Consider the following 22,608-nt stretch of genomic DNA (forward strand, 5'->3'; position numbering starts at 1 on the left):
AGAATTGAACCTGCGACCCTCCCGCCTCAAGCTCCACTCTAACCTCAAGGCCACGGCTGCCCCCAGCATTGAGCTAGAGACTGTGATCCATAATGAATGTTATCTTAATGTTGGATGACTCTGCTTTAGTAGAATGATATACGTAGTGTGTAATGCATAAGAAGACAACTTCACTCGTTACAGAAAGTGACAGGGAGCTTTCCAGAACAGCTCAGCTTCATTTTAATCTTTCGAGAAAAGTGCTACATGAACATATTCATGCATAAGCAGCATTCTACAATGATATTGAAATGCTATGGATTGCACAGTGCACATGGAATAAGGAAAACAAATAAATGACAAACAAGAATGGTACAAAACATTTAAAGGTACTACTCCACATTTGTTGCTGTTTTGAAACCCTTGTGAAATATTAATAATGGGAATCTGTAGAATTTAAACATCTACGTCCAAGAGAATATCATCACGGTAAAAAAAATATATCCAAAGTAGCAATTTAATAAGTGAAGAAAACAAAAAAACAACTTAAGTTTCAATGGACGTCAATGTGATAAGATTGGCTTAATCATCAAGTTTTCACTCAGTGTGAAGGACAAAAAATCAACAAATAGGGAGCTACATGTTTGCCTTGTAGAGTGATATCTGTTCAGGAGCAAAGTGAAAGTACAAGAACACATCCCTAGCTGTGCTTCATGGCGTTTTAAAGCCTGAAACAATAACCAGATTTTAAGGTCTCTTTGAAACCCCAGTCAGGAATTAATCAACAATTCAAATAATTGTAGACTGAGTAAAGCAGTGGCAAACGTGCACATTGTTGTCATTGCAGTTCAGAGAAACTACTGTAATTCCTGACTGGGTTCCTGTCACTCTGGCTGTGGAATGCCACTGCACCAGTTAATCTGACGCACGCACACAAACGTACATCCCTCATCACCATGGCAGTATCACCATTCTGGGTAAAGAGCACATTGCAATGTGAATGTTTTATACAATTGCTACCTTTTTTTTTTTGATTTACCAGTTTATTCTGCTGAAGCCACCTCACAAATAAACTGATCTGTGAGGACACATTGTCCATAAATGACCATAAGAATAATCCAAAAGAACAGTTAAGCATGACATGTTATTATTAAAGGGGTGCAGCAGGTAGTGTCGCAGTCACACAGCTCCAGGGACCTGTAGGTTGTGGGTTCGATTCCCGCTCCTGTGAGGAGTGTGGTGTGTTCTCTATGTGTCTGCGTGGGTTTCCTCTGGGTGACTGTGAGGAGTGTGGTGTGTTCTCTCTGTGTCTGCGTGGGTTTCCTCTGGGTGACTGTGAGGAGTGTGGTGTGTTCTCTCTGTGTCTGCGTGGGTTTCCTCTGGGTGACTGTGAGGAGTGTGGTGTGTTCTCTCTGTGTCTGCGTGGGTTTCCTCTGGGTGACTGTGAGGAGTGTGGTGTGTTCTCTATGTGTCTGCGTGGGTTTCCTCTGGGTGACTGTGAGGAGTGTGGTGTGTTCTCTCTGTGTCTGCGTGGGTTTCCTCTGGGTGACTGTGAGGAGTGTGGTGTGTTCTCTCTGTGTCTGCGTGGGTTTCCTCTGGGTGACTGTGAGGAGTGTGGTGTGTTCTCTCTGTGTCTGCGTGGGTTTCCTCTGGGTGACTGTGAGGAGTGTGATGTGTTCTCTCTGTGTCTGCGTGGGTTTCCTCCGGGTGACTGTCTGTGAGGAGTGTGGTGTGTTCTCCCTGTGTCTGCGTGGGTTTCCTCCAGGTGACTGTTTGTGAGGAGTGTGGTGTGTTCTCCCTGTGTCTGTGTGGGTTTCCTCCAGGTGACTGTTTGTGAGGAGTGTGGTGTGTTCTCTGTATGGTGTGTTCTCGCGTGGGCTCCGGTTACCTCCCACAGTCCAAAAACACACGTTGGTAGGTGGATTGGTGACTCAAAAGTGTCCGTAGGTGTGAGTGTGTGAGTGAATGTGTGTGTATTGCCCTGTGAAGGACTAGCACCCCCTCCAATGATTCCAGGTAGGCTCTAGACCCACCACGACCCTGAACTGGATACGCGCTTACAGATAATGAATGAATGTATTACTAAAGAAACTCTTCTGATATAAACATGACATTAGATGGTCATCCAGTCAATTACTTATCATACATCACTGATATGCAATTTATTTCTTGCAATGCTCTTTACATCTCCACTCTTCAGCTGCCTTTAACTATAACTCCAACTACATGTCGGTGTCACATACTGATCATCTAAACCCCAGGTATGTGCTGTGAATGTGTGCACGAACAGGTAGAACCTATACAGGGTGTCTGTGCTTCAACAGATATGACACATTTATGACTTTGCAGCATGAAGAGAGAGCCCTTGGGGAATCTGAAACTTGAACGTAAAAGAAAATAAAAATTGCACATAATTTACCTCTGTTCTTACATCATACTTCTGGCATGAGACCTTCCTCTGTTTTTAGAGACAGTTTAGGGCCCTTCCTCAACCCACAATGAAAAAAAATTCAAGGATGGGCAGAGTGCTTATATATTAAAGTACTGTCTTTCAAATAGCTAATATTTAATAAATACTTTTACATATTATTTACATTTTGTACACATCTATAAAACTAGAATAAGACAAGCAATAAGAGTCTTGTGCATTTTTCTGTGCAGGTTTTCAACTTATCAGTTGTCTCCATGGGTGTAGGGGGCGTAGTTATTTTGTGCTGCGGCCCGCTGACAGCGACACAGAGCGTGTGAGTTGCTTCCGATGACCTTTTGGACACGGGCGCAAAACAAAGTCATAGTTGGCTGAAGTAGACATCGCGTAGTAGACGTTGGCTTTGTCTGGAATGAGTAGTTCTGAAAATGGATGTAAGGACAATAAACGTTAATATTAATAAAGAGGTCCATGTCATAGAAAAGAATTATTTTTACATACACATTGATATTTTGGGAAATAAATATATGATGAAATAGATAAACACAGTCAGAAAAGTGGTTATTTACATGTTTGTATTTTAAAGGAACTGTGACAGAACCTCGTCACTGGTGAGTTGTAGAGTGGTGAAGATGAAATGGTGTAAAAGTTTCTTAAAAGTGCTTAAGGCACAAAACCCTGACACCAAATGCAGACCCAAGGTTAAAATAAAAACAAAAACTGCAGGAGTGCTGTAAGACATGGGCCCTTTAAAATAACTGCAGCAGTGTACAGTATATTCCACTGACCTTTGTCTTGCGACATCATCTGAATAAGTGAGAAGTCCTCAACACTGGCATTCTCCATGTTGTGCTTCTGCAGAGCCCTCTCTATCACGTGGGCGGTCTTATCCTGACTCGTTAGCTGAGGAGGACACAAAGTGCTAATTTACACACAGATAGCTAAGCAAACCCATTTCCCTTCATTCAACAAGAAATGAAAATATAGGTTTTGCATGACTGCTGCGTGAATCCAGAAACAGTGACCAAGCACTGATGGCACATGAGCTTATTGCTTATACAACATTGTGGGAACTTTACTGATATGTCAGGGAACAGGGTAATGCCACAACTTTTAACTCAGTAAAGGATTGAGACCTAAAATAATGCAGGTTCTGTTATAATCTGACGATTGAAGATGTAAAGATATGCATCTATTATGTACTGATCCAAAGGTTACCTACACTGTCCAAGTCCCTTTAAAGTCACAGCAGTGGTCTTAAAGTCCAGTTAAGTATCTTGAAAGTACATTACATTTTCTTTTCCTGAGGTGGGGGGCTGAATATCTGTACATCTTTATAATTCATTCATTGAATGATAACTGCTTATTCAGTTCAGGATCGTGTTGGGTCCGGAGCCTACCCTGGATCACTGGGTGCACGGAAAAACACACCTTAGAGGGGGCGCCAGTCCTTGAGAGCGACACACCCACACATTCACTCAAACCTACTGACATATGAGTCACCTAGCAAGGTGTGGTTTTGGAACATGGGAGGAGACCAGAGCACCCGGAGGAAACCCACGCAGACACAGGGAGAACACACCACAATCCTCACAGACAGTCACCTGGAGGAAACCCATGCAGACACAGGGAGAACACACCACACTCCTCACAGACAGTGACCCGGAGGAAACCCATGCAGACACAGAGAGAACACACCACACTCCTCACAGACAGTCACCCGGAGGAAATTCACGCAGACACAGGGAGAACACACCACACTCCTCACAGACAGTCACCCGGAGGAAACCCATGCAGACACAGAGAGAACACACCACACTCCTCACAGACAGTCACCTGGAGGAAACTCACGCAGACACAGAGAGAACACACCACACTCCTCACAGACAGTCACCCGGAGGAAATTCACGCAGACACAGGGAGAACACACCACACTCCTCACAGACAGTCACCCGGAGGAAATTCACGCAGACACAGGGAGAACACACCACACTCCTCACAGACAGTCACCCGGAGTGGGATTGGAACCCACAACCCCAGGATCCTGGAGCTGTGAGACTGTAACACTACGGGCCGAGCCACTGCGCCTCCCCATTTTTATTATATGACAACAAAAAACTAAACAAAAAAAAATCTGGTTGGAATGGAATGGAAGAAATCAACTTGATCTTTCAAAGATGTTCTCCTGCTACAGCACAATTAGCAGCTGCTCATATCCACAGTCATTTACAATGGTAGTTGAAAGTAATATTAGGAAACCTATGTCAGTGAGTTTATGTAGCAGGTGAGGAATGTAATCTGGTCAGTCGTGTAGCTGGTGACAACATAACCTCTACACTGTTTCACTACTCAGAGATAAGATTTACTGTACTATTAGTCTGTCTGTTTTTTCAATAACATTTACGTCACTGTCCAATGAAAAACATGTATCTCCAAAAACAGTAACTTAACAGGAGAAAGCAAAAACCTTAACTTTCAATGGAAGTCTATGTAAAAGGATTTTATTCCAAGTCATTCTGGGGCATTTCTCCTGGTCCATTCATCATTAACTTTTCACAGAGTATTAAAGACAGCTGTTGTGTCCACAGTAATGGAGATAAATGTTTTATATTGGAGAGTTAAATAGTAATGAGTATAACTAGTCCAGCTGGTCGGCACTTACCAAGATGCTTTTGTACATGTTTCCATTGTTACTGCTCTCCACGCTGACCCTGATGATGCAGGAGTCTGCCACTTGTCTGTTGTAGAGGGGCAGGGTGGTCATAGAGACTGAGCGTTTATGGCAGTGCTTGGACATAGTCAAAGAAGAGGATTGTGGAGAAGGTATGAGGTCAGTTGAGGAGCTGGAAGAGGAACAAGTGGAGTCCGGAGAAGATGAGGAAGGACGAGCCTCAGACACGTTTTGGCAAGAGTTGGACAGGGACTAGAGGGAGAAAGCAAGATGGCGGCTAAATATGATGTATTTTAATATTTTGATAAAATGCAGTAGCTTTGAACATAGCTCATTCAATCAGATTTTAGAAATGGAACTGTTTTCAAACCACACAAATTGGAAGTGGGAAAAAAAGTAGGTTTGATCTGTAATGATACAGAAATAAATGAAAATAAACATGGCACTCCCCAGCCAAGAAAAAGTGTCAACTGTAAGCATTCATTCATTATCTGTAACCCTTATCCAGTTCAGGCTCACGGTGGGTCCGGAGTCTACTTGGAATCATTGGGCGCAAGGCGGGAACACACCCTGGAGGGGGCGCCAATCCTTCACAGGGCAACACACACTCACACATTCACACTTACGGACACTTTTGAGTCGCCAATCCACCTACCAACGTGTTTTTTTTTTTTTTTTTTTTTTGACTGTGGGAGGAAACCGGAGCACCCGGAGGAACAAATGCAAGCAACTTTTTTTAATGCAATTGTAAATGTTTCTTACGAAAGACTTGACAGAAACTAAGGCAACTTAAGCAGAAGCATGTACTGCAGTGTAATGCCATTTGAATTAAGATGCCAAATATTCTATACTTGCAAAACTGCCTTTCATTAAAATACTGTTTTACATTGTTCACGTTAAGCGTAGTATAACCTTTAGAAGTACAGGGGGTCCTCGACTTATGACGTTGATCTGTTCCTACGTCGCGTCGTAAACCGATTTTCGGTGTAAGTCGGAACATCTGTACATACTGTAAGCACTTATCCTCCTCCTAACACCTATCCTCCTCGGTCCCGAACCGCGTAACCGTGTATTCTTCCGCCGCGCCGCACACACCACACACGAAGTTCACGTTACAACGTTTACGACGCAAAACCACTTACGTCGAAACAAGGCTTTATACAGTAAATGGGAGATGTGTCGTAACCATGAAACATCGTAACTCAGGACTGACGTAACCCGAGGACCTCCTGTGTAGGTATCAGAGTTATGTCATAAATTAAATATGCTCACAGTTACACATTTGTTACATTGAAAGTTATTGAGTGAATTATATTTAAATATCATGTATAGTCCACAGTCTCTGCTTTTTTTTTGTCTTACAAATGTGGTGTCAAGATAATTAGAATTCTCTGCTTCTTTCAATTAGCTAAGAATGAGAAAAATATATTTGTGCCATTGGGGACCTATGAGGGATAAACAGTTTTGAACTGCGGAGAATTCCCAGAATTTTATTAATTTATTCGGTGTATTTTAGAATGCGCCTAAGTACAGCTGCTGGGTGCCTCAGTGAGTTAAGAACATTTAAAAAAAAAGGGAGTGTGATTGCTGACGTAAAACTCAGCCATGCTTTGCTTAAGTGCTGTCAGCTGTGCAAACACAGTCAGGTGAGTTTCAAGATCCAGGTTAATGTAAAATGGAAGATTCCATAGTTAGGGACAGACTGTTAAGAATGGAGAACATTATGTAAACCTAAGAGAAGTAATCAACTGTTACTCGTTACAGTCAGGGTTTTCTAGACATATCTCTGTTTAGATAACGTGGAAGGAGAGTACCTGGTGTTTGTTTGTTTTTGTGATTATACATGAACTCATTGGCATGTGTGTGTACACTTGCAGTACCTGTGCTCCGAGAGGAGACAGCTGATTGGTGGAGAGATCCTCCATTTCTGAGCTGCTGGATCCAGAAGACGAAACACTGATCTGGTCAGCATTTTTTCTTGAGCTGTCACTCACATTCAAGAGGCTGCGTGCATACAGAGACAGTGAGTGGTGCTATACACTGACTACTCACATGATTAATCTCATCTACATTTTAGGTGTACACTCAGACAACACAGCTTATCTGTTTCCCTCTGTCCTTTGTGTCAGATCTTGTTTATAAGTGTTTAGTATTCAGCTCTAGTTTGTATTCTGAACTTGATAGATATTATGAACCCAGTAGTGCTGCCTGAGATACCACACTGGGAACACTGTGTTAGTGGGTCATATTAAAGTATTTCAGAGTATCTCGCATGTTGTAGAATGCCATGTTTCATTTTTATACTCACGAAGAGAGTTTCCTGGTGAGCATGCGGTGACTCCAGGCTCTACTGCTGATAGGTGAACAGGTGTCCATGGGTGGCTCTAACTGCCTGGACAATTCATAACTAACGTGGGATATACAGAGACAGTGACATTAATAATGTATAGCTTAGGAATTGAAATAATCATTGAAAATAAATAATAAACATTATGTAGAAATAACAAAGACCTCTTAGACATTGTACAGTGCAAAATTTTATTTTCAGTCAAAAGTGACATTAAATTGTATACACATTTTGTCTTGACTGGGACCAACAGTCTATTTTTAAAACAGAATTATCTATAATTATTGTATCATACAGTTTTCCTTTTTGAGGCAAATTATTTTTAGTTTTCTAAGAAACATTTTCCACCATGATTGGCATGGTGGCACAGCAGGTAGTGTCAGAGTCACACTGCTCTGGGTGACTGTCTGTGAGGAGTGTGGTGTGTTCTCTCTGTGTCCACGTGGGTTTCCTCTGAGTGACTGTCTGTGAGGAGTGTGGTGTGTTCTCCCTGTGTCTGCGTGGGTTTCTTCCGGGTGACTGTCTGTGAGGAGTGTGGTGTGTTTTCTCTGTGTCTGTGTGGGTTTCCTCCGGGTGACTGTCTGTGAGGAGTGTGGTGTGTTCTCTCTGTGTCTGCGTGGGTTTCCTCCGGGTGACTGTCAGCGTGGGTTTCCTGCGGGTGCTCCGGTTTGATCCAAAAAACAAACGTCGGTATGTAGGTTGGCTACTCAAGTGTCTGTGAGTGTGTGTCGCCCTGCAAAGGCCTGGCACCCTCTCCGCCTTGCACGCAGTGATTCTAGGTAGGGTCCATAGCCAATGCAACCCTGAATTGGATAAGCGGATACAGACAATGAATGAATGTATTTTTCCACAACTCTAAGTGAAGTCTGGAGTGTCAGGTGCAGACATTAGTTTGTTTTGACACCATTTGACTTTGTTGGTTTGCTTTTTTTTTCTACTACACTTCCTTCAGTCTCTACTTCACATCTCTGTCTCTACTACACTTCCTTCAGATCCATGGCATTGAGTCATCTGCTCACAGTGAAAGGACGATCAGAAATGCCTGTGGATTTGTTAGGAGCTGTTAGGGGACATCTCTTTCTCTATATATTTCAAATGTACAATTGAATCAAATCACAGTAAAATATATCCTGAAAAATTTCATAATAGTCATTTTGACTGAAAATCTGACTCATGCTCAAGATTGTGCTTATTTAAAACAAAATCAGGGAAAAGACATAATGAAATAAACGTTTCTGCCAAGCTCGACCCTCACCTCTCCTGATCTGTGAGAATCCTCTGATGCTGTAGCCAAGCTGCAATCTGAGGATGGTGAGGCAACACATACTGGGAGCAGGATGCCTGTAGCTGACGAATCTGCCACAGAATCTCATACTCCTTCAGGAAAGAAGGGTTTGGAGAGATAGAGATGGTGTATGAGGGCATATAATTGTATAAGGAATGAGCAGTCATAAGATTAGATCACACTAGTAACTCAGCAACTAGCCAAGAGATATGAACCCATCCCTTCAGTGTCAATACTCAACAATAAAAGATTTTAGAGGATTTCCCTGGGGCTCAGAATGGCCTTATCTTTGAGGCCACACCAGTGTGTATTGATAAAGCACACAATGTGACCACCCACGCATATGTAAAGTGTTGAATGTAAATGCTGATTAAAGTGTGGGAGAAAGCCAGATACTCACCCTCCTCCGCTTTTCAAAATTTATAAGACCACACTGTGGATTTAAAACAAATGCATGTTAATTACAGACTTAACAATAAATAACTTCACATGACCTCACACAACTGTCCTACACGGTGCCGTAGTCTGCAGTCTTTCTACGATCAGAAATTCCTGCTTTATTGATTTTGTTTTACTGAGCCATTCAAAGGCAATCACTCATTCGTGTATTTAACTACACAGTGAGTAACACAGTTGATTACATTCATATATGGTTTAAAGATTATTGTATTAACAGGTTCAAGTCTGGTTTGGGTTTTCTGTCCCAAAGGTCAAGCAATCACCAAAGATAATCACATGAAATACAAAGTGTTCTTCTTTCTATTGAAAAGTAGACAATGCAAAAAATTCACATTTAAATCGTATTAACTCTGCCGCTTTCAAACAAAGTGTCATCAGTCATCAATCAAAGATTCTTCCTATCACGAGAGAACTCGAGAAAAACCATAGCGTTCAAATCAAGTCATAGGATAAGCACTGAAACATTATTAATAGTAAAAGTAGATATATTTCACCTCCACCGTGTCAGGCAGTGCTGTATCAAGCATGGTGAGCACAGTCAGGTACGTTCCCAGGTAAGGCACGACCCCATTTGCGGGGCTCTGTGGAAAAATGTAGGCATTAGCAGAACTGTCATTAAGTGAGATCAGTTAATACAGTCAACAGTCTATGAGAATATAGAAAGAACTCATTGTTCACACAAGGCAGTAATGTTTAAGGCCAAATATAGAATTAGGCGTCTGTTTATAAATTCTATAATAATAATGAATATGTTGACATTCAGTGCAACTAAAAGACGGAGAGGTTGACCAAAAAACAAAGAGAGAAAGCACCAGTGTGTGTGTGAGTGAGAGAGAGAGAGAGAGAGAGAGAGAGACACACACACAGAGAAATGAAAAAGAAAGTTCTCTGCATGTGATTTCTTGTAATACACAGAATCTCTCTCCTGCAAAAAAGCCCTGAGTTAACACGATCTAACCCACTTTACGTGTACTTCCTTCTTTTTGGACGTGGTGTCAGATTGGTAACACATCTGCTTCCTTCTCGTTTATATTTTTTGACTAGAGGAAGAAGCACAGTTTTGTCTAGGGGAAAAAAAAGGGATTAATTATAGCCTCTGTGTACATGCACATAAGAGCTTTACCATCTGTCTGGATACAGGGCATTGCTTGGACGTGCTGGATGAAATGTTCTCCACAGCTGCACGGCTCCCTTCCTGAAACATGTTGAGAGACACTTATAATCAAATAACCCTTACTCACACACACCGTATCTACCACACATTTCACTCTCTTTTTCATTCTGTGAATTACAACTTCAAACACAGGAGTCGTTTGCTCAATATTACAGAGTATATAAAACTCACTTTATTAATTAGTTACGTTTTCAGTGGTAGACGGTGGCTTACTCATGGTGTGAGTTATGTGTATGAGTTACTCATGGAAAACCACTTTAAGAAACATCTGAAGAGTGCTGTTGGAAATGTTAGGCCAGGCGTGCACTTAGAGACACCCTCCACCATGAGCTTTGAAGCCTGATTTGTTTTTGGAATTCTTAAAAATGTGAACAAACGTGTCTTTCTTTTGAAGTGAGGAAGAAACATCTGAAATGTGTAAACATCAGTTTTCGTGGACATTACCTTTAGATGAAGAACACGTGAAACTTATTTTAAACTAAAACTAATTGAGGGTGGACGCTGAGCATAAATTGAAATAAATTCATCTCACAAACAGAACAATTAACAACGGATTTGGCTTCCCTTCTGTCCAGTGATTAACAATTCCAACTGCCATAAATACGGCATAAAGGACAGTGTTTGGATGTACAAGAGCTAAGTTAAACGTCTACGAAACAGCATCAGTGTCCGTTTACAAATCTGTTAACAGCTAACTATGAGAATAAATGAATAAATATCCGCACAGTGAAATTGTACTATGCCCTAATTTAGTTTTTCCAGACAGATTGTCCATTAAGTACAAGTTATTTTCAGGAACAAGGGTCATTCGATGGAAATGAATCAACTTTCACAAGGAAGCTCCAGTCTTGCTTCAGAACTGATGATAATCTACATGTTTTACTGTCCATCTTTCCACTGTGAGAAGAAAACTCAAGGCCCTAGGTCTGGAAGGATTTGCAGCTACTCTTAAGAAGCGGTTACTAATTGCTGGACCAAAACGGACCAAAAAGAAGACAAAACTGGACATCTAAGACTTACGCTGACATGTTTTAGTGTGTAACATGGATTTACCTGGATCATGACACAAGCAGAAAACGTACCAATGTCTAACACTGGACTTAGAATGATATTCCATTAATGGAGCTTGAGAAAAATACTGAGAAATTATATTTTTGCTATTTCATTTGATTTTTAACAAATGTAAACGTAAAATATAGATAGTATAAAATTGTTGTTTTGAATGGAAATGAAATAAACTTAAGTGCGGTGTTGCTATCTGATGTTTTTTAGCTATAAAACATAGCCAGTGTTGACATGGAAAATCATCAAGGCGATGTGTACGAGTGTTGTCTTACCTCCACAAGGATTTCTCTGTTGGTCAGTACACAGTTCTCATCAGGGAAAGTTTCACAAAGGTTGTCAAATATACTCAAGCTCTCCCTGGAAAAGTACAAAGCCCAGCTCAAGTACAAACATAAACAAACCGGAACACACTGTAATTCCTACACAGTGGCTTCAAGTCATTTTCCACAAAGCTGCACAGGATCTACACCTTGGCTTTCAGAAATCAGGATCCGACTCCAGGAAAAAGTTACTCAAACAGTATAATTGGTGAGCAGTTACTTGATTCGCATCTCAGCTAAATGAACCCTGCTGGATTAATATGTACCTGCTCACTGTTGCCCAGGTCTTCCTCAGTCTGTAGATAGGGTTGGACTGCAAGGCAGACAGAATGGCCCTCAGGGAAGAAAAGTTTTTTAACTGTCTGCATTCCTGTGGTAACAATTAAAATCAGACAATTACACCACTGTGAAGATACATGAAGAGATTACATCCTTGTGCCTTTTCCTTTTCACTTACGATAACACCTTACAACCTTAATACCACCGTAGGCCCCAAAGGCTGTGACAAAATGTGATTGAAACTGGTTACCGTCAATTATTCAAGTAATAAATTATAGATTATATGTAATAGATTAATATGTACATTTTTGTTGCTTCAGTCATAATTAGTTTGCAATGTTCATGCATATTATAATTCTCCTAATTCTCTCTCACTGTGAGAAACAGACCGTAAAGGACATCTATGTTTACATGTTGCTGTTGATCATCTTTTTAGCATTTTCAATGTCTCTCTGACATAACAATTACATAACAAACTAAATTAGGACGTTTCCCAATAACAGTGAGTGTTGTAATATAATGCTTAGTAAATAATTGAACCTGTGCAACACATATCCACTTCTCAATGACTCTGGATCTCTGCGCCGCTGTGGACAGTGGACTGGCGGAGGGGCAAAGCAGTGAGGTTATGACCCGGTTAGTGATGGCATTGAACTGGGAGATAGTGGCTCGGATAGTGGGGGAGAGATGTTCTTTCTTGTCTCTCTGTGACCATACGCAGCCCAAACACTGGAAGGGCACCACCTTTGCAAACAGCTCCTATGAATCCATACAAAGGAAGATTCACATGTAAGGACATAGTGGACATAAACATTATGAAGAAGCAACTAGGTCAATGTAGGACGTATAGTAACTAGACTCACAGCGTCCAGCCTGGTGAGGTGTTCTGCAAGTTCTGTAACAGAAAACTCCATAAACTCGGCCTGACTGGTGAGATCATTTGTGTCTTCATCTTTCTCTTCCTGATCCATCACTGGCTCGTCGTTCAGACCAGACTCCTCGTTATTCATAACATCTGAAAAAGAAAATGCCATTCATTTTGTATGGTTAATGAGTACAGCCACATTACTATTATATTACTAATACCATGATCCTGATAGAGCTACATACAAAAAAACAAAATACATTTTGTACATCTCTGAAATGGTAGCTTTATAACACATCAAAATTTTGTGTTTTTGAATGTCCAAAATGTTGATATAAATAAGGATGATTGCCATTTTCAAATGTTTTGACAGTAAATGAACTACAAAAGTGGCGGCACGGCGGTGCAGCAGGTTAGTGTCGCAGTCACACAGCTCCAGGGACCTGGAGGTTGTGGGTTCGATTCCCGCTCCAGGTGACTGTCTGTGAGGAGTGTGGTGTGTTCTCCCTGTGTCTGCGTGGGTTTCCTCCGGGTGACAGTCTGTGAGGAGTATGGTGTGTTCTCTCTGTGTCTGCGTGGGTTTCCTCCGGGTGCTCTGGTTTCCTCCCACAGTCCAAAAACACACGTTGGTAGGTGGATTGGGGACTCAAAAGTGTCCGTAGGTGTGAGTGAATGTGTGTGTGTTGCCCTGTGCCCTGTCTGTGAGGGGTGTGGTGTGTTCTCCCTGTGTCTGCGTGGGTTTCCTCTGGGTGACTGTCTGTGAGGAGTGTGCTGTGTTTTCTCTGTGTGAGTGAATGTGTGTGTGTTGCCCTGTGAAGGACTGGCGCCCCCTCCAGGGTGCATTCCCGCCTTGCACCCAATGATTCCAGGTAGGCTCTGGACCCACCGTGACCCTGAACTGAACTGGATAAGCGGTTACAGATAATGGATGGATGAACTACAAAATATCAATTTTACATACACAACCCCTATACAACACCTCTGAGCACAAAATAAACAATCTTAAATTAACTAAGGAGGAAATGTCTGACCTTCTGCTTGGAATCTTTTCAGGAGAGACTCGTAGCGCTTGGCCAAAGGTGAGAGGGAGGGGTGCCGTCTCAGCTGAAGGCACATCAAGCGCAAAGAAGAGTGCATTGGAGTGTCTCTGAAATCCTCAGCGAACTCTTCCAACCAGGTCTGGAGCACCGTCCACAACAAGCTAAAAAAATAACAAAATACTAAGCATTTTTTAAAATCAAAAACATGTAAAATTTAACAAATCATTCTTAATGAAACCCTTTAAATATATTTTCTATCTACAATAGTTCTCAAACACCTGGTGGCAGTTTCCTCACTCATACATTAACCTTAGCCTTTAAAAACCTAAAGGGTTAAGGAAAGAAGAAATAGTTTTTCTGTGTGATTTATTAAGTGTCTTACCTTTGATGGCACTTTTCCAGCTCAGAAGCAAGATTGTCCCTGTTTATGTGAATAGAGGAAATATCCCATAAATATTGGTATGGATTTAAATGAATGCTAAAGCCAAGTATTTTAAATGCACATATATTCGTGTAGCAAACCAGACTCGTCTGCAGAAACACTTCTGTTTCAGATGGTTTTAACACAACAGACCTGTAATGAGCATTTTGCTGAAAGTGCCAATTGTCCTCACTCCAAACATGCTGAGACATAGCCCTGTTGTCTAGGAGTGTGACTTAATATGATGACCCTGCCTTTGTTTATTGTCCTTCCAAGTGGTATTTTTCTGAAAACACATTCTTTATACAAGACATTTAACCTCTAATCAAGACACCCTTGAACAGGCTGTGTAGGCTACCTTCACTGTTGTTATGCAGGGATTTTCTGGAATGTGTCTGCTCTTGGTAAATAACAAATGAAAAGAGACTTGTGGCATCGGAAAACAGAAAACGTTCATTCAGTGAAAGTGTGAGATTGCAGACTCTGAAAAGTTCTGGCACTGCTCCATGGTGTCAACATTTCAAGAGAAATCACTGTAGGCTCATAACCTCTCCAGGAAATGTCCCATTCATAACAGAAATTGAGTCATTTCCAGCATCCCATGGAGAATAGTCATGGGGTTTGAGTTCAAGGCTGATGGTGTTATATAATGCTAAATAATAACAGTCAAGAAAGCAGGAAAGTCCAGGTGGGACAGAAAGCTACAAAACATATTCAAGCACACATATATGTACATTTTGTACTTTAGACACACCCCAGGACACAAAGTGCTACAGGATGCTCAAAGGATGCCCAGAGGAAGTCAGTAACCTACCAACTAGTTTTAACTAAATCAGTTTCAATATTGGGAAAGAGGTTGGACCATAATTTTTCCTTCTCTCCAGCGTTAGCAAAAGTAAATCAAAGCCAGCAGCCAAAATATCCCCATTAATATTTAAAATGAAAGAAATTGTTCTTGATATAGTAGAGAAGAATTACAACAGGAGCATTTGCTACTGCTTTTAGCTCCACGTGTATAGAACAATACATATGTTTTAAACAAGCTGTAACCAAACGTGTCCAAATATCCAAAGAAAATATTGGCTTTATTTTATAAAAATGAGTAAATCAATATCTAAACATTTAAAGAAATCAAAAGACAAGGCGTCCTGTAGTACATTCGTTTATGTGCTTGGCTTGATGTTGCTAATTGGAAGCTTCATTTTATTTTTTTGCCAATTTTGATTAGGCCAAACACACACACACACACACACACAAACACGTACCTCTGAAAAAGCATCTCAATGAGTTCGTTGGAGGTGGTAAAGGTGCGGTATGTGGACAGAAGTATCCTACTATAGTCCTGTTCTTGGCAGCTGGGATCGAGCAGGTGGGCCATCAGTCGCTCCAAAGTGGCTGCTTTTAGCCTCCGTACCTTGCAGGTGCGATACTGCACAAACTTAGAGCAAGGACATGCCGCTGTGGCCTCGCTCGACTGCTGGACAGGTTCTCTGCGCAGAGTAATCCCAAACACTGCACCATCTTCAAACTCCTCACCCCACTCCTGAACTGGATTCTGGAAGGTCAACGTCACAGAAAATAAAATAAAAAAAATAATTTTAGATTTTGGGATTAAAAGTGAAGCCAATCTTCTTTTAATTAATTTCTGGACAAAGTAGCCTTTAACTATATTACATTATACATTGTTCTTACAGTAACGTTAGATGGTAGATATCTTGCATAAGAAAAGAGAAGGTGAAAAGAAAAAAATTCAGACAACAAAAGGGAAACGGGGGGCGTAATAAATAGAAAAAAACAAGACAGAAAATGTGTGTGTGTTGCTCTGGGAGTGTTATTTTGCATTTGTATGGGCATCTCATACTGTGAAATAATTTCTTTGTATGGATTAAGATATTTCAACGTAGAATGTCAACATAGAAAATATAAAAGTCTTTACAAATACAAAGTTTATTAGTTATTAAATGATGGTTACATAACACAAGCTTCGTCTAGTGTCCATATCACCTGATATTCCTTTGCTATATTCAAAATCTTTGTTAAAGGAGCCATGCTATTTTGGAAGAAATACCTACAGTAGGATTTATAGTGTAAATCCAATATCAAAAATTTGAGCCAAGAGTGGGCTAGAGGGGTTTATAACTATAACTAACTATAATAAAATATAATATTCCCTGGTGTGATAGAACTGCAACCAAAATCAACTCAACCTCTGTCTTTATAATCCAACACAAACGATCCAGCCTGACCTCTCTAATGATATTGTGGCCGAATGTCATCAAATCCTCACAGAAATGCTTCAAAATCTAGCCTTAATCTTTCCCAGAATAGAAAAGCATTTCTGTTGCAACACAGGGGGAAAACCAAAATGGATATTTGTCCACAAACATCTGGCAACATAGTGAATTAAGGCACTGCGCTGTGATATATACCGAAACCGCTGTGATTTCAGTTGTACCCTGGTGTGAATTTCTGGCCAAATCACCGATTGGTAAAACGAATGATGTAGTGGAATTTTCTCCTAGGAACACTGCTCCACTGCTAACCTGCTCCTACCAGCAGCCCTTAGTCTCTTGTGTTTGGAGAAACAACAGTGAAGCTGAACGGTCAGCTAAAAGCAGAGCTGTAACCCGCAGCAAACACTCACTTAGACAACCATCACACGCCAAAGAACTAAGACAACCAGTGATGTCAGCAAAAAAGGCCGTCTGGTACAAGTTAACACAAGAAATATGCGTGTGATTGGAAGCAGCGTTGAGCTTCTCTCTGGCTGAGTAACCAAACTACAGGCCAACGCAAAAGCCCATAATGAGCAGCTGTGCGGTTTTTAGACTACTATTTATGGTCCATTTAAGCAACTGCAGCTAGGAAAACATGCGACTGCACAGGTGAGCCAACTATGAGCGGTGATCTCAAGGTTTATCATACAGACATACTTGTATTTTTTTTTTAGACTGGAATGTTTCTCAGGATTAGTCATTTAGTAATGTCTCAATTACATTAGTCAATGACTATCATAGATTGACTTAAACAACAACAACAACAAAAACAAGAAGCCTTTAAAACATATTTTAACATCGATGATACATTTTTGGAAAGCCGGTCAGCTACGACGTCCTTAAAAAAGAAAACCTCACAAAAAGGCATTTAAGTGGTCAATAGGAGAATTGATCATTTTATTTATTCTCATAAAAACTGATGGCTCATCACTGATCAGTGAATTGATCACTGCTTATTATTTGACAATTATAACAAAATCTAAAATTAGGAATGAGGTGAATATATATATATAAACATAGCCCAGGCCATGTCATGTATCACAACAGGAAGCTGTACAAATCAGAGGATGTTAGATGTTCTATATTCCTGATCACAGATGCCAGTTTTTTGTTCATAAACCTGCATCAATAATAAATGAGCAGCACCTTTTTTGCTTTTGCTTCTTCCCGCAGATAATGGGATCTGTAATATCCTAGTTATTAGCTGCCTCAGGTGCAACCCTTGATCTCCAGCACTAAAAAAGCTCATGAGTTCATTATCGTTTCTGAAGAATAAGCGTTAGGGCCGTCCCTAATTTTCATGTAAATGCATGAACTCAGCGAGTAAAAAAGAACAATCACTTGAGAAACAGTTCAAAGGAAAAACACCTGGAGCATCGTGACATAACACAGACAAAGAGGTTGGAATCAGAAATAAAGCAATAAATCCTGCATTAATATTACATGTGGACTCACAATTACCTTTTTAACTACGCCGTTTTACAACCTTTTCCTTGGGAACCTCATTGTAAATTACTGATGTTGCCCTGTGTCTAATGCACACAGACCTACTGCTCTACTGGGGATAATCAGTTCATAAGTAGTATGCAATATATTATTAGTCATAAGGTTATTCACAGAAATAACATCTGATACTTTACTGCAGTTTTTTAAGGAGATCATGCAAATGCCACATGATGGAATACATTACCATTGAAATGAGCAGAGATGCATATTTAGATTTTAAAGCGGTCTTATAATCACTGAAGCTATTAGTTATATAAAGTATAAATTCAATTTTGTTTAAATAGAAATAGTCAATTACAAGTATTATTCCTTTCATAATCAAAAATATAAATCCCTTGTTCTGAACCAAACAAGAAAATGTTAAATTGTTACATTATATAGCTTTCACACTGACAAAAGTCCAGTCTAACCAAAATATGATTTTTAAAAAATTCACTTGGTGTTGTGTGTTCCTGGTGGTATTTTTACCAATCTGAACCACAGTTAGAAGTGGTAAAGCGGATAAGGAAGTCACATCCTATGTTTGGTTTGTGTAGATGCCATTGGTTTGTATTGTTTTCATAATTAAAACTGGACCGAGACCCGCCTGCTCAGACGGGCTTGTTTTGTTTGATTGGTGAGCACCTGAGTTCAAAAATGTAATGTTCACTCTTACTCTAATGAACTGCACTAAGGCTTGCTTTAATCGAACCAAAGCTGACAAGTACGTGGAGTGTCTGGAACGAAGCTGAAACTGAATATAAACACTTCATGAGGACAGAAAATACCTAACTCTTCAGTGTAGGTTATTGTTATCATGACTGAAATTCAGTGTTGAGTTCAGTATCAATCCCTAACCTGGACCTTTCAAGCTTAGATTTGCCATGAACTGGAACTTGGTCACCTTTATTTAGGGGAGTTTAAATAAGGGCTTGTAGTACATTCAACTGCACACCAAAAGAAGATTTTGTCTTCCTTCTTTGCCCAAAATATATCCTTCCCCTAAGACTCTCTTTCAGAAGGCACTAGGTCAAGCCAAGTGCCTCTTTCTTGCTCGACCAGTACTTGGACTTGATACAATCAGGTCACGAGTGTCACGTTTCGAGGCAGTAATGAAAAGAATGGCCTCTATTTCAGTGCTCTACTTCATCTCATATCATTTTTCAAATCTCCAATCTTTCCCATGACATACAGATCATATGCTTTAGTAGCATCATAATGGCTTTTTTTCCCTCCTAGATTGGATCTTTTGTTTATTGCAATAAAAGGGTTCATTGCTGAATACAGATGTGCTGCTGCTCATCTCAGTCAATGAGGATCCAACTCTCAGACTGATCAGGATTATTCAGCAGGTTGTACAATACTCAGTTATGCTTCTTAGACCCAGATATCTCTTCAAATCAAGCGAGATTGTTCTGTCCTTAGGTCAAGCTACAGAGACACAATGACGGCCGTACATGCTGCAGAACAAACAAGTACGCAGTGGTCATCCAGCAGGTTATGATGCACACACCCATGGCTAAATCAGCTGGATGAGGCGTCACAATTATATAACGGGGACAATGAGGCTCAGTGAAGGAAAGAAGCTCAGGGCCCGCCACAGAAATATAAATCTGAACATTATCTATTCGCAAAACATATTCTGCCTGAGTCTAATGAGGTGTACTGAATGATTTTGATGTATTAGGTGTTTAAAACAACAACAACAACAATCCCAGCGCCTGTTTCACACTCTCAGAAAAACTCACCGTGTACACATTCAGTACGTTTAATTAGGGAGCATAACCCTTCCATATTCTACACTAATATTAGACTTTAATGCTGTGTTGATTTGATACGCCACATTCATCTTCAGGGCTTATGTTCTTTTATTTTACACCGTACACAAATATTCACCTCTCCTTCAGGAGATGTACCTTATAATGTACATTTAGGGAACACCGCTGGACTAGAACACCTTTAGGTACCATTAAAGACCATTATTTAGTGACCGTAATGTACCTGCACGGTGCTATTGAGAGTGTATCTAAAAAAAACAAAAGTTGTTAAACAAGGGTCTAACAAAACACTGCAACCCAGCTTTAAACGCTACATAAAGCCTTTGTCTCGTACCAAACAACACCAAGCACATCTTCCTTTCCAACCTCATAGAATCTTTCACAAAAAAATATAAATTCAAAAGTAAAACAATGGTCTGAATTGTGCACCGTATAAAAGATTTAAAGGCTCAGTATTTCTCCCTCCACTGAGAATGTGATAAGTGCCTTTACGTAGTGAATTAGAGTAAGAAAAGTGAACTAATGCACTTTAAGGAGGGGGAACTGTATTTACTGAATAAGGACCGGAGAGAACAGAACAAAAACAGAAAGGGGGACGTGTCAATAGACCACCTTAGCTTCAGGAGAAAGGAATAAACACACAGATAAGCTGCAGCCCCATACAGGGTCAGATAGCAGTTAAAAAGCAACTTGGCCTTGATACACAAACTTAAAATGCCCCTCGCCCCCTCAGTGACTGTCAGTCCGTACACAAGCACTGAAATATGGACAGCAGGTGGACGAGGGAGAGACTGGGACTCTTTCCCTTCACTCTCTCCACCTCCGGGCAAAGCCAGCCTTTAGTTTCCTGCTGCTTATTCAACATTATTCTGTGTAAACACCCTTACTGGGTTCTGAAGGTTTCCCAATGGTACTAAATGGATAAGAATGATACACAGTAACACAGTAGTTATTTAACTATACGCCATGAAGAGCAGGCATTCCATCATTAAAAACCTCTTATCCAAAGGGTTCTTCCAGTGCCTCAGATTCTGTAAAGAAACCTTAACAAAACAACCACTGAAACACACTTTTTTTGTGTGTAGACAGAGGTAATAACTCACAGGTAACGCACAGAATATCTCTCTCTTCAAAGCTGAATCCTGTAATGAACTTTACCATGGTTAACTCCCATTTTCCCATGTCTCCGGTGAGAGTCCTAAGGTGCGGGTCCTTCCATGCTGCTGTGTCGTCGAATAAAAACGGATACTAAAGCTTTAAGGTCTTGTAGTGAGCGGGTATTAGGAGTTAAAGCTCCGGTAAAGCCATCTCTAAGACGCCGAAGTGTCGTATGAAGCCGCTGCTCGGTTCAGAGCGGGTGAAGTCTCTCAGAGAAGGATCTCTGGGTCTGTCCCAAAGCTAGCAGCGCTGAGCCGCTCCCCGCGCGCGCTCCCGGATCCACTGAGGTGTCGCGGAGCGTCGAGTGGGCGGAGCCGGCCTCTGTCTCGGAGGCGTGTCCGTCCCCATGGCAACAAGTTCACGGTCATAAATATTCCATTAATAGAAATATTCAGAAACATAGGTGTCGACTCCGAATCGGATTCTAAGACGGGAGTCTATTAAATACACTCAGACATACATACAAAATAAAACGTGTTATTTCATCTTATTATTGGTGATAAGAGAATCTGTAATTCTGAGGGTTCAAGCCCTGCCGTGTCTGTGTTCGCTGAGTGGTGGCATCTCATGTGAAATAATTTCTTTGTATGAATTAAGATATTTCAGCTTAGAAAGTCAACATATAACTGACAGGTTTTTCCAAACCTTTGCATAATATTTGGAAAGTGAGCCAACCACAGCATCATCAGACCATCTAACCTCATCTAACCACAACAAACCCAATGCAAATGCATTCTCAGGAATAAATTTTACTATTGCATTTATATGAATTATTAAGAAAATCCCAAAAATAATTATTACGAGAAGTAAAATGATCTCTTTTTCATAAGATGCACTTACTTTTTTTATGGCTTTTTGGTCTCTAAAGAATTTATTCATAAGCCTGTGATTTTATTGTATTCACCACCAACCAACACACACACACACACACACACAGAGCGAGCGAAGCAAGTGATAGTGAAAATGTGTCTGAAGGACAGGTGGAAAAATGAGGAAACCAGCAGTGAAATTCAATGAAGTAATGGAATGAATGAAATCCACTTTACAGCATCACAGTCCCCATGACGCAGAGCTCAAAAATTTAAAACGCTCCACGTGCTCCATTTCACACCCACTCACTGCCTCGTGCATTTATTTAACAAGAATTATCTTTGATTTTATAAAATTAAAGCATACTATACTCAGTATTTATAACAATAAAAACAAAAAATTAGTCAAAGCAGCAGTATTTACCCAAATGATATGAAAGGATAGTCTGATGGCTAATGATAAGCTCAGTTCATTAAATGATTTGCAGCTGTGAGTAAATCCAAATCACAGCTCCTCTCATTTAAGTCATGGCCACACAATAAAGCTCAAAATACCAGACATTTGGACACAAACAATGTGAGTTCACAGTTACTGTAAATACTTCCTGTAAACCTGCATCAAAAAGTAAAATTTGTGGAGCATATTCTCATTAGAGGAAAAGGGAAGCTTTACAAGTGTTTCTGGGGAAGCCCATGTTGTAGAAATCATGTCTCTGTGGCCACCATCACTTTTGCTTTCACTATCAAGTTTAAATTAAAACAAAAACAA

At 40.5% G+C, this 22,608-nt stretch overlaps 1 protein-coding gene and 1 long non-coding RNA gene across 3 annotated transcripts in view; one reads left to right on the forward strand and one right to left on the reverse strand.

The window, feature by feature from the left end:
* LOC136664690 (uncharacterized) overlaps positions 1–22,608 on the forward strand; it is a 32,027-nt gene that overhangs the window by 5,142 nt on the left and 4,277 nt on the right. The window contains exon 4 of the long non-coding RNA XR_010795169.1: positions 13,926–14,049. This is a non-coding gene — a long non-coding RNA (uncharacterized lncRNA). The remainder of the gene's footprint in view (positions 1–13,925; positions 14,050–22,608) is intronic.
* Positions 159–21,258, reverse strand: LOC136664689 (ral guanine nucleotide dissociation stimulator-like 1). Of its 2 annotated transcripts, XM_066642041.1 has the most exons (17): positions 21,031–21,258; positions 15,599–15,888; positions 14,295–14,333; positions 13,904–14,073; positions 12,871–13,022; positions 12,548–12,766; positions 11,995–12,098; positions 11,681–11,765; positions 10,293–10,364; positions 9,664–9,750; positions 9,111–9,143; positions 8,681–8,802; positions 7,387–7,485; positions 6,959–7,082; positions 5,070–5,330; positions 3,196–3,310; positions 159–2,829 (listed from the first exon to the last, which is right to left on the reverse strand). In XM_066642041.1, exons 1-17 carry the CDS (start codon positions 21,052–21,054, stop codon positions 2,684–2,686), a joined length of 2,142 nt encoding a protein of 713 aa, XP_066498138.1. In that variant the 5' UTR covers positions 21,055–21,258; the 3' UTR covers positions 159–2,683. The 2 variants fall into 2 exon arrangements, with proteins under 2 accessions (XP_066498138.1, XP_066498139.1); XM_066642042.1 differs by lacking the exon at positions 14,295–14,333.

Source organism: Hoplias malabaricus, chromosome 13 (assembly GCF_029633855.1).
Source record: "Hoplias malabaricus isolate fHopMal1 chromosome 13, fHopMal1.hap1, whole genome shotgun sequence".
In the NCBI taxonomy this organism is placed as follows: Eukaryota; Metazoa; Chordata; class Actinopteri; order Characiformes; family Erythrinidae; genus Hoplias; species Hoplias malabaricus.